General features: G+C 48.1%; 1 protein-coding gene across 1 annotated transcript; it reads right to left on the bottom strand.

The window, feature by feature from the left end:
* Positions 1-5,468: 5,468 nt before the first annotated feature.
* Positions 5,469-7,504, bottom strand: LOC119323600 (peroxidase 5-like). The gene is made up of 3 exons (XM_037597296.1): positions 7,173-7,504; positions 6,487-6,811; positions 5,469-6,148 (listed from the first exon to the last, which is right to left on the bottom strand). The coding sequence occupies exons 1-3, from the start codon at positions 7,419-7,421 to the stop codon at positions 5,691-5,693; spliced, it is 1,032 nt and encodes a 343-aa protein (XP_037453193.1). The 5' UTR covers positions 7,422-7,504; the 3' UTR covers positions 5,469-5,690.
* Positions 7,505-13,231: the final 5,727 nt, after the last annotated feature.

Here is a 13,231-nt window from a genome sequence, read left to right as displayed (position 1 = left end):
AAAACACAGAGCGATCGGGACACGGAAAAATGCCAGGGAGATAAGGGGAGCAACTAACGGGTGAGTACTCCTTCGGGAGCCCCGCAACGATCACATGCGGTGGGTTGCAAGCTACCTCGCTCCCAACCGCTGCCACATGTCGCGCTCTGGACGCTCTCTTTGATTTTTTTTACTTTTATTTTTTCGCATGCGCTTTCAGCTTTTTAGATGTTTTTTTTACTTTTTGGTTTTCCACTGGTCTTTCTTAGCTTTTGAAAAAAACATGTCTTTCTCTTTGCTTCGGCGAGAGGCACGGCTGTGCCTCTCAGAAACAGAAAAAATGTAACTTTTTGCTTCTGCGAGAAGCACGGAGGCACGTGCATGCCTCTTGGAAAAGGAAAAAAAATGTGTTTTCTTTTTTCTTTTCCTTCCGTAAGAGCCACGGCCGTGCCTCTAGGAAACAAAAAAGAGCATTTTTTTCCTTCTGCGAAAGGTACGGTTTTGCTTCCGCGAGAGGCACAGATTTGCTTCGGCAAGAGGCACGGCCGTGCCTCTAGGACATAGAAAAAAAGTGTTTTCTTTTCCTTCTGTGAGAGGCACGGGTTTACTTCTCGTGCAAGCACAGATTTGCTTCCGCGAGAGGCACATTCATGCCCCTTTTGGAAAGGAAAAAAAGAGCTCCCGGTTCGGTTTTTTCGCCCGTTTTTTATGAAAAAAGAGTTCGTCAAAAGCTATCAACATTGGATCTAGTTTTGAAGATCTCGACGCGAGGAATCCAATGATGAAAATGGTTCGAGATTTGAATGCACGATTTAAGAGATAAAATATTTTGAATAAACAGATCTACGAAAAAAGAAAAACTTCCAGGTTGCGACGAGACTTGTTGCATCCTAGGAAGGTGGGAGTGACCTTTGCAAAAAGTGCTCCTTAATTAGTGATTTCGGGAGATAAGAGGAAAATGTTATCTATGTATGCCATACACAGACGGATCCTTTTCTTTATTATGGCTCCACATGATCTTCATACGTGATTATTCAACAATCCTCGTACCCATATTCTTTTTTTAGGAAAATTTGCGATTTATTCATTTTCATGATAGTACAATGAACATCAGAAATGATAAAAAATACATCAAGATTTGTAGTCCACCTAGCGACGTACTCCTACTTTTGTAAACCTTCAAGCTCCGAAATCCTGCAATCCGTATGTTGGAAGCTGGATCATGCAAGAGGTCTTCATCCCGCAAGCCTATTGTTGAATAAGTCAGAAACTTTTTCCCAATTGCCAAGCTTCTTTTTAGCTATACCCGAGCTCTTCTTGGGGGTGACAATTCGTGTTGTGGGGCTATCTGGAATCCATGTATTTTTTTTGAAATGAAAGGTAGATGAGGTTCTATCTTATATATTTCAAAACAGGCCGAGGCCTGAGGACCAAGAGGTCGATTACATGAAGCTTACATTGAGAACCGTGGTGCCATGGATATAAGCAGCCATTTGAAAGAGAGTGAGGTACAGGAAGGGGGGGAAGGCAGGGACACAAGCTACAAAAGCTAAATTAGCCTAGGAGATTTATCCAGCATGTAATAGCATCCTTGTCAACCTGCCTTGTGGCCCGGTGTTGCCATGTCTCGAGGAGCTGCGACGCATATTGCCTGAGATGTGTGGGAGACCATCGTTTACCATTGAACACTCGATCATTTCTAGCATGCCAAAGTGTGACAGCAGCCGCCACGAATAGAATGTGTACTTTGTTGGAGGTGGCCCAAGTCAGCTGTGCTCTTTGCATGAAAGTGATCAGGTCCGCAGAGCTGGAGGCAGGTTGCTTACGTGGAGTGCGTGCCAGATGACAGACGTCGGGTAGCAGCGCAGAACAATGTGACTAGCAGACTCTTTGGCAGGGCAAATGTCACAGTCTGGATGCGTGGTGACCGATGACCATTGTTTCCTTAACATGTTGTCTCTTGTATTCAGTCTCCCCTAGAAGGTCAGCCACAGAAAAACGCGGTACCTCAGAGGGATGATCTGGTCCCAAATCCAGGAGCTAAACTCGCAGCGCACACCTCTGGAGGTAAGAAGGTGGTAAACCTGAGATGTAGTGATTGGCTTATGGTGTATAGCAGAACTTCTGATGTCATAACCAGAGGCTGCTGGTGCAACGGCAAGAAAAGAGTGCAGCAGCTGCAATTCCTGAATGGCAGTAGCTGAAAGGTTAGGATGAAGCTGAATGCGCCAGGTACCATGGAGAACTGAGAAGCTACCGTGCAACTGCCATCCTTGGCATAAGAGAATAGGGTAGGCAGAGCAAAACAAAGTTGCCCGACCGGTAGCCAACTGTCCTGCCAGAAGAAGATATGTTACCCAACGAGCACTGAGAGGACGCTAGAACAACAGGAATGAACTGCTTGAAGTTCTTCCAGATTGACGTGTCTTGGTTGGAGTTCTTCAGAGGTATAGTATGCTTGCAGTACTTTTGAGCAAACCATTGAAAGCATGGGACATCTGAGGACTGCAAAACTTTAGCTGTGAACTTGCTGAGCAACGCTTGGTTATGAGCAAAAAGATCCCTGATACCCAGACCGCCGGAAGATCGTGGTAGAGTGGCGAAGTGCCAAGCAACTAGGCATTCGCCTCCTTTTACTGTATTCTTGCCTTGTCAGAAAAAAGCCGTCAACAACTTTTCCAACTTAACAATGGATTCCTTAGGTCAAAGGAAACATGTCATGTAGTAGCTTGGAATGCTAGCTAGTACTGACTTAACGAGGGTCAAACGACCACCCATTGACAGAAAGGTAGCAAGCCAGCCTGATAATCTTTTATCAACCTGGTGGATGATAGGTAGAAGCATACCATGCTTAATCTCGTGTAAAGATAGTGGCAGGCCCAGGTAAGTGCACGGAAGCTTGAGATGGGGCATCCAAACGGATCGGCAATTTCCTGCGTGCTGCTGGAGTCGATGCAAATGTGGATCAAAGTGCTTTTATGAAAGTTGATATGCAGTCCTGTGAAGGCTGAGAAGTCAGATAAGACTTGTTTAACAATTGCCGCTTGCTGGATATTACCCTGGAACAGAAGCAACGTATCGTCGGTGTACTACAGCACAGGGAACATCCGACCAGAGCCAAGTAGGTGAAGCGGACTTCCATCTTCAAAACGTGAGCAGCAAAGTCTTTGAAGGACACCAGCAACCACAATGAATAGGTACGACGAGATGGAGTTGCCCTGACGGAATCCTCTTTATGCAGCAAAACACTCCCCCAGCTCACCATTAAGCATGATACGAGAGCTAGCTGTGGTCATGAGCGATGTAATCCAACTGATCCAACGTGAAGGAAAACCACGGGCCTGCAGGATGTTGAAGAGGCATGCCCAGCTGACAGTATCAAACGCCTTCTGGAAATCTAGCTTAAGGACCACTATTGGTAGTTTCCTCTTATGAGCAGTTTGAACCATGTCAACAGCCATAGCAAAGTTCTCAACGATAGATCGACCCTTGATGAAACCTGACTGCAAGGAGTGAACCAGAGAGGGGATCTGCAGTTGTAGCCACCGAGCAAGGACCTTGCCAGCAAGTCTAGGCACACTATGCACAATAGAAATTGGCCTAAAATCACGCAACTCCAAAGGGGTTTCCTTCTTTCTACCACAACCAAGTGGATCTCTCTGGAATCCATGTATCATTCCATTTATCAATTTGTGTACGGTCTTTCACTCTCCATATGGAACCCCGGTTGAAGGCTTGGATGCCTGCCAATATGCTTTGCCATGTAAAGGATAACCCACTTTTGATCTTAGTACCATTTAAAACTTTATCATCTGAAGAGTATTTCATTGGTAGTACTCTCGCACACACAGAGTGACTCCAAATTACACATCAAGATTCAGACTTGTTTTGCCAGCATTGCCACATCAAAGCAGTGAGGATATAGAAAACCCAAAACCGCCCAGAGGATACAGTGCTTCCACCCGGCAAACCAAACCATTGTATCTTTTGATTTTACAGCATCATTCTCCCACCGGAATTTCCATATTGCATCCGTGATTACTGTGCATGGTTTTTTCGGAAGTTTGAATATAGACATCACATACGCCACTATTACTTGTGCAACTACTTTTAACAACACATTTTACATCATGCTTACAAAATCTTTTCCTTCCACGCAGTTATTCTTCTCAACACTCTCTCAACAAGATGTTTAAAACAATTGTAAGCCCAAGTATTTATCTCAAACCGCACCTCTAAGGATATCAAATATAGCAAGCCCAAATATTTATCTAAAATTGCCTCAAGCTTTTTACCTGCATTGGACAATGGGGGAAGAGAAATTGTCGAAAACAGAGTGGGAGGGATGAGGGTGCTTCATTTCTGGAGTTTTGGAGATTGGTGATATCTCAATTTCAAAAATGAAACTGAGAGCTTTGCTGGAATTGTTTGCCAGTTGTTTTGTGTAAGAAAAGAAACTTCACTTTTTTCTTTAGCCAACTGCAGAGTGACCTAAAGACAAGCATTTTATCATTAGTATACTTGTCAATTTTGTGGCGTATCTTGCAGAAGGTGGACGAGCACGATTTGGTCTATCTAAAAGTGGCTAAGATGGAGAAAATTGTAGGTATGTTCTTCTGTGTAAGCAATTGGTTTCAGTTTTTTTTAGAAAAACTTCCGATCTATTCATAATTCATCGTGGCAATAGAAAGAACGCCAGAGATAATAAAAATTACAGCCAGGTACATGAACCGCCTAGCGACGACTATGAGCAGTGAAGTGAGCCAAAGGCATGCCACCATCATCGCCCTTCTATCACTAGAGTCGGGCAAACGCTGTTGTAGTAGACAGTCCGAAGTCGTCGTGCCAATACCTCACAGGACCAGTGCACCAGAGCAGCGACCATCGCTGATGAAAAGAGTCATAGATGGGAAGGATAAAACCAGTAAAGACCCAAACAAAGATGAACGGAGACCAGATCCAAACAGATCCACCGAAGACCAGTACCAATCGAATCCCGCGAGAGCTGATGGAGACATACCTCCACATGTCTTCCGACGACGCTAGACACATCATCGGGGCCGGGATCGAACATGAGAGACATTATTACCAAGAAGCGGAACCTAACAAAAGCTAGAGTGATGTTCCTTCCGCCAGTGAGGAGGCAAGGTCCTCGGCACCTCCATGACACAAAGCCCATGGGAGACTAGGCGAACCGACGACGGCGCCGACCGGTGCAGGAGAAAAGCCTGGTGTCTTTTGATCTGTTACATCATGTGGGTTTCAGTTGACCCCACTTTTTTTTTTCATTTTTGCAAATTCTTAAGCATCATTTGCCATTGTTGATGATAGCAATGCTCCATTGCCCTTCTTCTCGCTTTTTTCTGCTGGCGCGTTTGTGGAAGGTTGTTCTGTGCTTTTGGTCGCAATTGTATTCACCCTGTTTGCTTGATCGACCACAGTTCAGTTAAGCATCCGAGCCATATTTCATCGAGAAGTCCACAAAGTGATGGTACTAAAAGGGAAATGTGCAAACATGACGTAATAGTACATGATTGTTTCTTGTCGAATTCACAACTCAAATCGAAATATATGCATTCTTGGAAATGTGCTTCCATATTTCACACCACCATATAAAAACGAACCAAAGAAAAATAACACAATAGAACATATATCGTGAATTTCCCCAAGCATACATAGACAAGCGCAGAAACCAATAGCTCAATCAATTACTAGTTCACCTTGGAGCAGTTGAGCCTGATCTCCCCCTCGCTGCCGGTGAGCACGTCCATCTTGCTGATCTTCACCATTGCGGCGGCGAATCGCTCGGTCCAGTAGTCGGAGGGCTCCCGGGCGTAGAGCTCGACGAGGGCCGCCGTCTCAGGGTCGTCCATGAGCGCCATGTCCGAGTCGAACGCCACCGTGCCAGCCAGCAAGTTCTTGTAGTACTGGTTGTCCATCACGAACGGTGTCACGTCGTCAAGCTGCACCATTGTGGTGTCGTTGTGCGCCGCCGTCTCCGGTGGGCACTTCTTCTTGAGGTGTGCCGCGTATGCCGCCGGCATCGCCGGGTCAGTGCCGTATGCTCCGTCGTTGTAGTACTTGTACAAACGGTCCGTGAATGATGAGCAGTGTGAGGTGCCGATGCTGTGGGCTCCGGACAGTGTCACCAGCTCCTCCGCCGTAAAACCTGTAAATTAAACAAAGGCTCACATATTTTTTTCTCAGGGTCACAATATATGTATACGTTAGATATTACACGGTCTTCACGGTTACACTTTGATCAATAATTTTATATAAATAATATTCTTCTTCACTAGAAAGTAAGTATTGTATTATAAGAGCATGTTTCAAGGTAGATGTAGTGTCATGCATTTGTGTTGTATATGTTGGTAATATTTTCCATGTTGATGCCAAAACCAAGAAATGATTGACCTATGCACATTCTAAGAAAGAATATAGTATGTACGCGTAAAGTATGTGGTTGTGCGACTACTGTATGTCTGTATGTACTGATCTGTACGTTACCTTTTGCAGTGAAGTTTTCGATAAGCTGATCATGGTGGAAGTCGGGGTGAGGGACACTAGGGAGAACCTCGTCTGCCTTGGAGACGAGTCCATCACGCCGGCCCGTTGGAATGGCATAGTCGAGCCCGCTAGCGAGGAAGGCACCATCACGAGCGGAGAGGGCTAGGATGTCGGCACAAGAGACGGTTTGCGGGCAAAGTTTCTCGAGAATCTCCTTGGCATCACTTATGACCTCGAAACCATCCAAGCTGGGGTTGTTTGGCTTGGAGTCCCTCTCCGCCGTGTTCCCTGGTGTTGACTCGAGTAGCACCGAGGCGTCACAACCCTAAAAACATACACAATATTGCTCTGAGTAAAGTTATAAGTACTTGCACCCATGCAACTAAAAGAATGTACTGTACTCATTTATAAATATAAAGTGCTTTTAAAATGTATCATTCTTACAACATTATTCCTTAATGTGTAAAAACATCCTTAAGTTGGTTTCATTAGGATGTTATAATTAGATATCTGAGTTGCTAGTCCACGTCCAAGCTATTGTAAAACATTTCTTAATCAAGGTTGCGCATTTCTTGTATGTATGATTTTCATTTTCAGTGCAACTTTCTCAGTGGCAAAAATCAAGTAAAAACTGCCGCGCATAACATCATCTAATCAATCTTAGTGAACATCAATGAGCGGCTTACACGGACAAAGCAGTCGTGGAAAAAGAGACGGATGATGTCGCCGGGGGTGCCGGGCTCCTTCTTGAAGGCCTTGGTGACGACTCGCCGGACGACCTTCTCCGCCTTGGGACACAACTCCCTGTAGAACCCAACGGACAACCCGGAATCTTTCCACGCCACCACAGCTGGTGGCGACGAAAACACCAGGAGGAGTATCACCGCCGTCGTCGCCATGGTAGGCGCCAGATTGAACGTCGACGAACCGGCCATGGTGATGGACGGCTGACCGACCAGTTAACCCACCGGCCGGGGAGGAGGAGGAATGAAGGAATGAGAGTAGCTTGGCTGGCTAGTGCGTGCTGCCAAGCCACAAACGCCAACATGGCTCTATATATATAGAAGCAAAAGATCTAAAGCTTGTAGCGGAAATGTACGTACGTGCAGTGGTATTGCCGCCATTGCCGGAGGAGTGGGTGGCGCGAGCTTGTCGACGACGATTTAAGGTCTCGCCCTTCGTTTTCGAACAAAACACAAATGAACACGGCATGCACACGCGCCTTGCTTTGGTCTAATCATCAACTGGTCGACTGCTACTACTGACTGATTAATTACTCATCATATGTTCATTTCGTCCTGGCCGGTTGGTGATCCATGGCCGTCCGAAGTTGCTTTTGTTCCCGTACTGCAGGGGTTTCTCATAGGGTCGAAGTCCATGATAGGAGGTTTAGGAGCATGCGTGATCGCATCAATTAATGTACTGTACGTCCGTTGATTGAATAGATGGATCGTAATGCAGTGCTCAAGACTCGAGCCACGTAACTGTGCCCTTTTTTTCCCGTCCCTTTCTTCTGGCTGGCATATTTCCTGCACCGGGAGCTATAGCTCTCCTTTTCTGACATATATAATGCCAGTTTATCTCGAATTATGCCGGTATATGTACTAGCATTGCAGATCAATACTATAGGAAATCCGCCTTCTCAAAAAAAAAAAAAAGGAAAGCATTTTCAGCTGAGCCTTAGGCGGATGCACGTTTTGCAGAAGATGATAATGGCCTTATAAGGCCAACACATGCTAAAAAAATAAATTCAGAGTATACTAGAAAAGCGTAAGTTGAACTATTCATGAAGTTGCAGTATATCAATTGTCACACATACCTTTTTAAGCATCGAAAAAAAACGTTGACATGTGTCCCTCCGAGTCAGGTGACTTAAGCCCTAGCCGTCATGGGCTGGCGTGGTGTCGTTTCTATGGCAACAGTAGTGGGGACCGCACAAGCGCAAGTGCTCAATGCGGCAGCTGGTCGCGAGGATTGCCGCTCGGGTAGTGATGCAAAGGCTGTTGCGACTTATGTAGTCGAAACTTTGACCATAGCCATAGCACGGTCGAGAAGCTAAGGCACCGCCCTTCAACAAGTGCAACCACACGCGGGTTGTTGCGGTCGCTTGGGTGTGCGATACATCATCGAGTGGGTGGACCTTGTCCGCCCATCAAAGAGTCCATTGGTGTGAGGTGCCACTCATGGCTTTCATGTGTGGCACTTGCCGGTTAACGCGGAGTTCCAATGCAGGATGTGCTAAGCTCCGGCCGCATGGATGCTCTACAACGCCCCTAGATTGTAGTTGAGAAGAAATTCTTAGAAAGCCTTCGCCCTGTCGTGACAACATCAACAACAAAGGCACCAGACAACATCTATTTGAACTATAAATCACAAAGGAAGTTTTCATGTTGGCATCAATAAATTTTGCGGTTTTCCTCCAAGGACGCATAATGCATCTCTCTCTTCTCCCATTGAGAGGGGTTTGGGTCCACTTAGCGAAAAATTTGAGTACTATTTTCTAAAGCGGGTGAAAACCACATCTACATTGCTAATCAAGGGGAATAATCACTTTAGAGGGTGAGCTAGCTATTGTGTTTGGTTTCTCCCTTTGATTGACAAGGTTGGCGTCGGGCGACACGCCCAAGTAGAAGGTTTCCCGGAATGTGTTGGCCTCAAAAAACAAGGCAACAATGGTTCTACAGGGTGTTGTCGGTACAGTTGCTTGGCATGGCATCACTGTTGATCTTAATCTGTGGGTGCAACGGGGTTGTCGGCTTGGTCAACAAGTCCTTGTGGGAAAATTTGACAGTATGTCGTGGCAACATTTGTGGTCTGTTGATGATAGTCATGCTCAACTAAGGGTATGAGCAACCAAGTCATTTAGTGTGTCCAGCTTGTGGGAAAGCAATTAATCTCAAGATGGCGATTGTCGAGAGTGGTGTCAATAGGGCAAGGTGGAGCAGTTGAAAGTCAGGACGATGTCCGAGAGAGTGTCGTCGAGGTGTTGGTGCTTGCACTTCCCTGTCGTGTCAATATCGGGGCACTTATTGAAGGTTGGCCCTCAGTTTCTTGGATTGCTTGAGGGGTCTTGTGGCGTGCATGCTTCCTTCACCCCACTAAAATGTCCCAAGTTTGCTGTTCCCATAGTGGATGTTGCCTTATTTTTGTAGTGCCAAGGGTGGCGACTGTTTGGCAGTAGTTGCTTTTGGTTGTCGTAAGTTGTTTGTTGGTTTGTTGTTTAGGTGTCATGTTGATTTGTTGCTTCTGCCATGCTTTCCATGTATGTGTTGTTGGCCTAGTCTATCTGGACGGTTTTGAGACCACCATATTTACTTTCGGCTTATTTTCCTCACAAGAAAATCAATTATTTTGTATTTAATGACAACACAGAACTCCCACTGTTGCTCGAAAAGAAAGCTAATTCACATCGACGAGTTTGATAGCCTTGTCATTTCTTACTATTTATTTACAAAAAGTGATACATCATTGACCGTGCCAGATCAGGGCAAAGAAGAAAGGTGGACAAAGATGCCTCATCATATTCATATTTTGAAGAAAACACAGTCTCCAAACAAACTTGATGGATAGCTTTACCTTACAACGCAAAAAAATTGCCTTATTGCAAAAAGTTGTTTAGTACCTGCTCAATTGGCATTTTCTTCCATGGTGACAAGATAAGTGAGTTGTACTCCCCTCTACAAAGAAAGCAAAATGACATAGCTAGCTCTGAGGTCATTATGATCAAGCTAAGATATAGTAGCTTTTCTCCCGCCAAAAAAAAGAAAGATATAGTAGCTTGCTTTGAGGCCAAGGAAGCACGTTGGTGTGTGCACCCTCCATCAAAATAGCCACGTTTTCCGTGTACCGTTACTAACATAATCAAGATTCAAGAGGTTATTGCCTAGCATAAGGCTATGAGGTCTAGAGTTGGTATAGTTTGAGTGTGCAATATGCAAAGGTCGCCACAAGCACAGAATATATGTTATCGTCTTGCATCCTGTCTGCGTCATTCTTTAGCCAGTTGCAAGCTCGGGTTCACCCATTGGCTTACCCAAGGGCTGTTACGTGAACAGATGAGATGATGTTCCTGTTCTGAGCACGCCTCATAGTTACCGCTAAACCCCGTGTCGCTCCCTTTAATTCATGAAAGATGATCGCTTGGAGAATGTAACTTTATCTTCACAAAAACAAGAAAAGGATCGTGTAACTTTGACCACTGGTTTCAATCACAATATATGTGCAACGAATAACCAAAATATAATATTTTTTGAAAGACAATAAAAATATAATGTTCTAAACATGACTCTCGAGAGTCGAGACATGTATATGATTTTTCATGTTTTCACAGCCTAAAGTTTTAAGATAATATAGGTGGTCAAAGTTCTCAAATATGACCGAGACATGTCTAAAACGTCACATTTTGTTAATCGGAGATCGTAAGTAAGATACATTGCACTGGTTGTTCCTACACTTACCAGTGGGGTCAAGTTAGAAAAATACACCTCAACAAACATAGATTCGGTACTCTGAATTAGATGAAGTGTGACGCATGTTTCATGCATGTATAGTGTAACTTCGAGAGATAGCTAGCTTAAGGGCCGGATTGCACCGCCAGCTTAATTGGTGTTAGAGATATATTTGGGTTACATGTATTTGGTAGTTCAGGATTCCTATCTTATCTCTAGGAGAGGCGTCTTGTCCTCCAAGTCTTGTACTCAATATATACTCACCCTCGAGGCTTGATAATACATCCATCATATTCCACAACAATTCCTCTCTCTCCTTTCTAACATGGTATCAGACGCAAGTCGATCCTAAACCCTAGCCGCCGCCGCTTCCGCACCTGCGCGCCGCCCCCGGGACGGTCGGCCTCCATGACCGCCGCCGGGGGCCGCGCTGCCCGTACCTAGGGTTCGTCCGCCGGTCGTGTCGACCGGCTGCCCTAGAGAGTCTTTTTCCTCCGGGTTTTCTCTCTCTCGCCGGTCACTTTGATCGGCGTCTACTTTTTGGTTTTCCGGTCTATGTGATCCGGTTTGCGTCGCCCGCCGCCGCCGTCGACCCCCGCGCCTCTACTCCGACATCGGCGTCGATTTCACCGGCTGCTTCGTCATCAACCGCGCGGCAAGGCTGGACGCGCCGCCCAAGGGACGTCTTCGTGCGTCGCTGCCGGCCGCTCGTCCGCGCGGTCTCCATTGCCGGTCTGTCTTCGTCGTCATCGCCCGGGACATCACCGACAACGTCGCCATCGACTCCGATCTGCGCGTCGTCCCTGCCATGGCGCATACAGCGGCGCCGTCGGTCTGATCAACCGATCACACGCCTGTCTTCGCCAAGCACGTCCCCGAGCACGCGCCTACCGCCGATCGAACCATAGGTTGCCATCGCGTCGTCCCTACGGACCGCTGCGTTGCCGCCCGAGGTCTTCCCGTCGGCTGCCCCGACTCACGCGCCGCTACCGCCGACGCCCCTACGGGCGGTCGCGTCGCGGAACGTGGTCCACGCTGCCGCCCCAAGATCCTCCCACCGGCTACCCCTGTAGCCGCCGCCGCCTCCGTGTCACCCCTTAGGGTTATCACGTCGCGGCACGCGGTCCACGCCGCCTCCCGACGGGCCATCGCCCTCGGCTAGTGGTTCTCCGCGTGGCTGCCCCGACCTGCGAGCCTCCGCTACACCGCCTCTTCGGGCTGTAAATCTGCGGCATGCAGTCACCGCCGCCACCCGAGGTTGTCTCCGAGGTTGCACCGACCTGCGAGCCGCCGCTACACCACCTCTTCGAGCTGTAGCACTGCGGAATGCGGTCCCCGCCGCCGCCTCGCGGTTCCCGCCACCGCCCCGAGGTCTTCCCGCCGTCACCCCGGCCCGTCTGCCGCCGCTGCGTCGCCCCTTCGGGCCGTAGCGCCACGGCCCGCGGTCCACGCCGCCGTCACCGCGCGTCGACCTCCCGTGGTATGCGCCGCGCCGTCTCCCTTGGCGCGGGAACGCCACCGTCCGCGCCGGTCTTCGTCACGCTGTCAGGGTTCTTCGCCTACTTCGAGCACCGCCGCTGCACTCCTAACCTAGCTGCCGCCGCCGCCGTCAGGCCGCCGCCGCCGCTGTTCTTTGGCCACCGCCGCCGCTACCTTCGTAGCCGCCGCCACCGCCCGTCCACCCCCTTCGTCTTCGTCCGTCTACGCATGCCCGGTGCTGGCAACACCGGTGCGTGCCTTCGTCCACGACGTGTCCCCGGACTTGGCAAACCCGTCGCGACGCGTCGTCAACAATATCTTCTTCCCGGCGCACCACTACTTCGACACCCTTGCGCCCATGCTAACTCGGCGCCCCCTTGCGCCTGCGGCTCCACGGCGACCTCCTCGACACCGGCCACCTCGGCTCGACATCGATCACGGCATTCTTCGCACGGCTACCTCGACCACGGGTACACCATCCTACGCTCTCGGCTACATCGACATCGGCACAAAGGGCTATCATCCGCTTGAGCAACTCGTCGGCTTCCTCTACAGTCAATGCGTCCGCGACGCGACACCGTCCACGACGCTCCCGCTAGGACTGCGGGGGATGTCAGTCCGTCGGCTGCTATTCTCTCCAGTCTGACCGTCCGCGACGCTCATGTTGTTCGCAACGCTACCGCTACGACTGCGGGCGGATGTTAGAGATATATTTGGGTTACATGTATTTGGTAGTTCAGGATTCCTACCTTATCTCTAGGAGAGGCGTCTTGCCCTCCAAATCTTGTACTCAATATATACTCACCCTCGAGGCTTGA

This window comes from Triticum dicoccoides, chromosome 1B, assembly GCF_002162155.2.
Source record: "Triticum dicoccoides isolate Atlit2015 ecotype Zavitan chromosome 1B, WEW_v2.0, whole genome shotgun sequence".
In the NCBI taxonomy this organism is placed as follows: Eukaryota; Viridiplantae; Streptophyta; class Magnoliopsida; order Poales; family Poaceae; genus Triticum; species Triticum dicoccoides.
Note: the sequence above shows the minus strand (reverse complement) of the source record. Positions and strands in the feature narration are given on the sequence as shown.

Coding starts and splice junctions, on each gene's coding strand:
- LOC119323600 (XM_037597296.1), bottom strand. CDS start 7,421: ATGGCCGGTTCGTCGACGTTCAATCTGGCGCCTACCATGGCGACGACG. Junction 6,812..7,172: donor TCCACGACTGCTTTGTCCGT/GTAAGCCGCTCA, acceptor GTATGTTTTTAG/GGTTGTGACGCCTCGGTGCT. Junction 6,149..6,486: donor CGAAAACTTCACTGCAAAAG/GTAACGTACAGA, acceptor TTTAATTTACAG/GTTTTACGGCGGAGGAGCTG.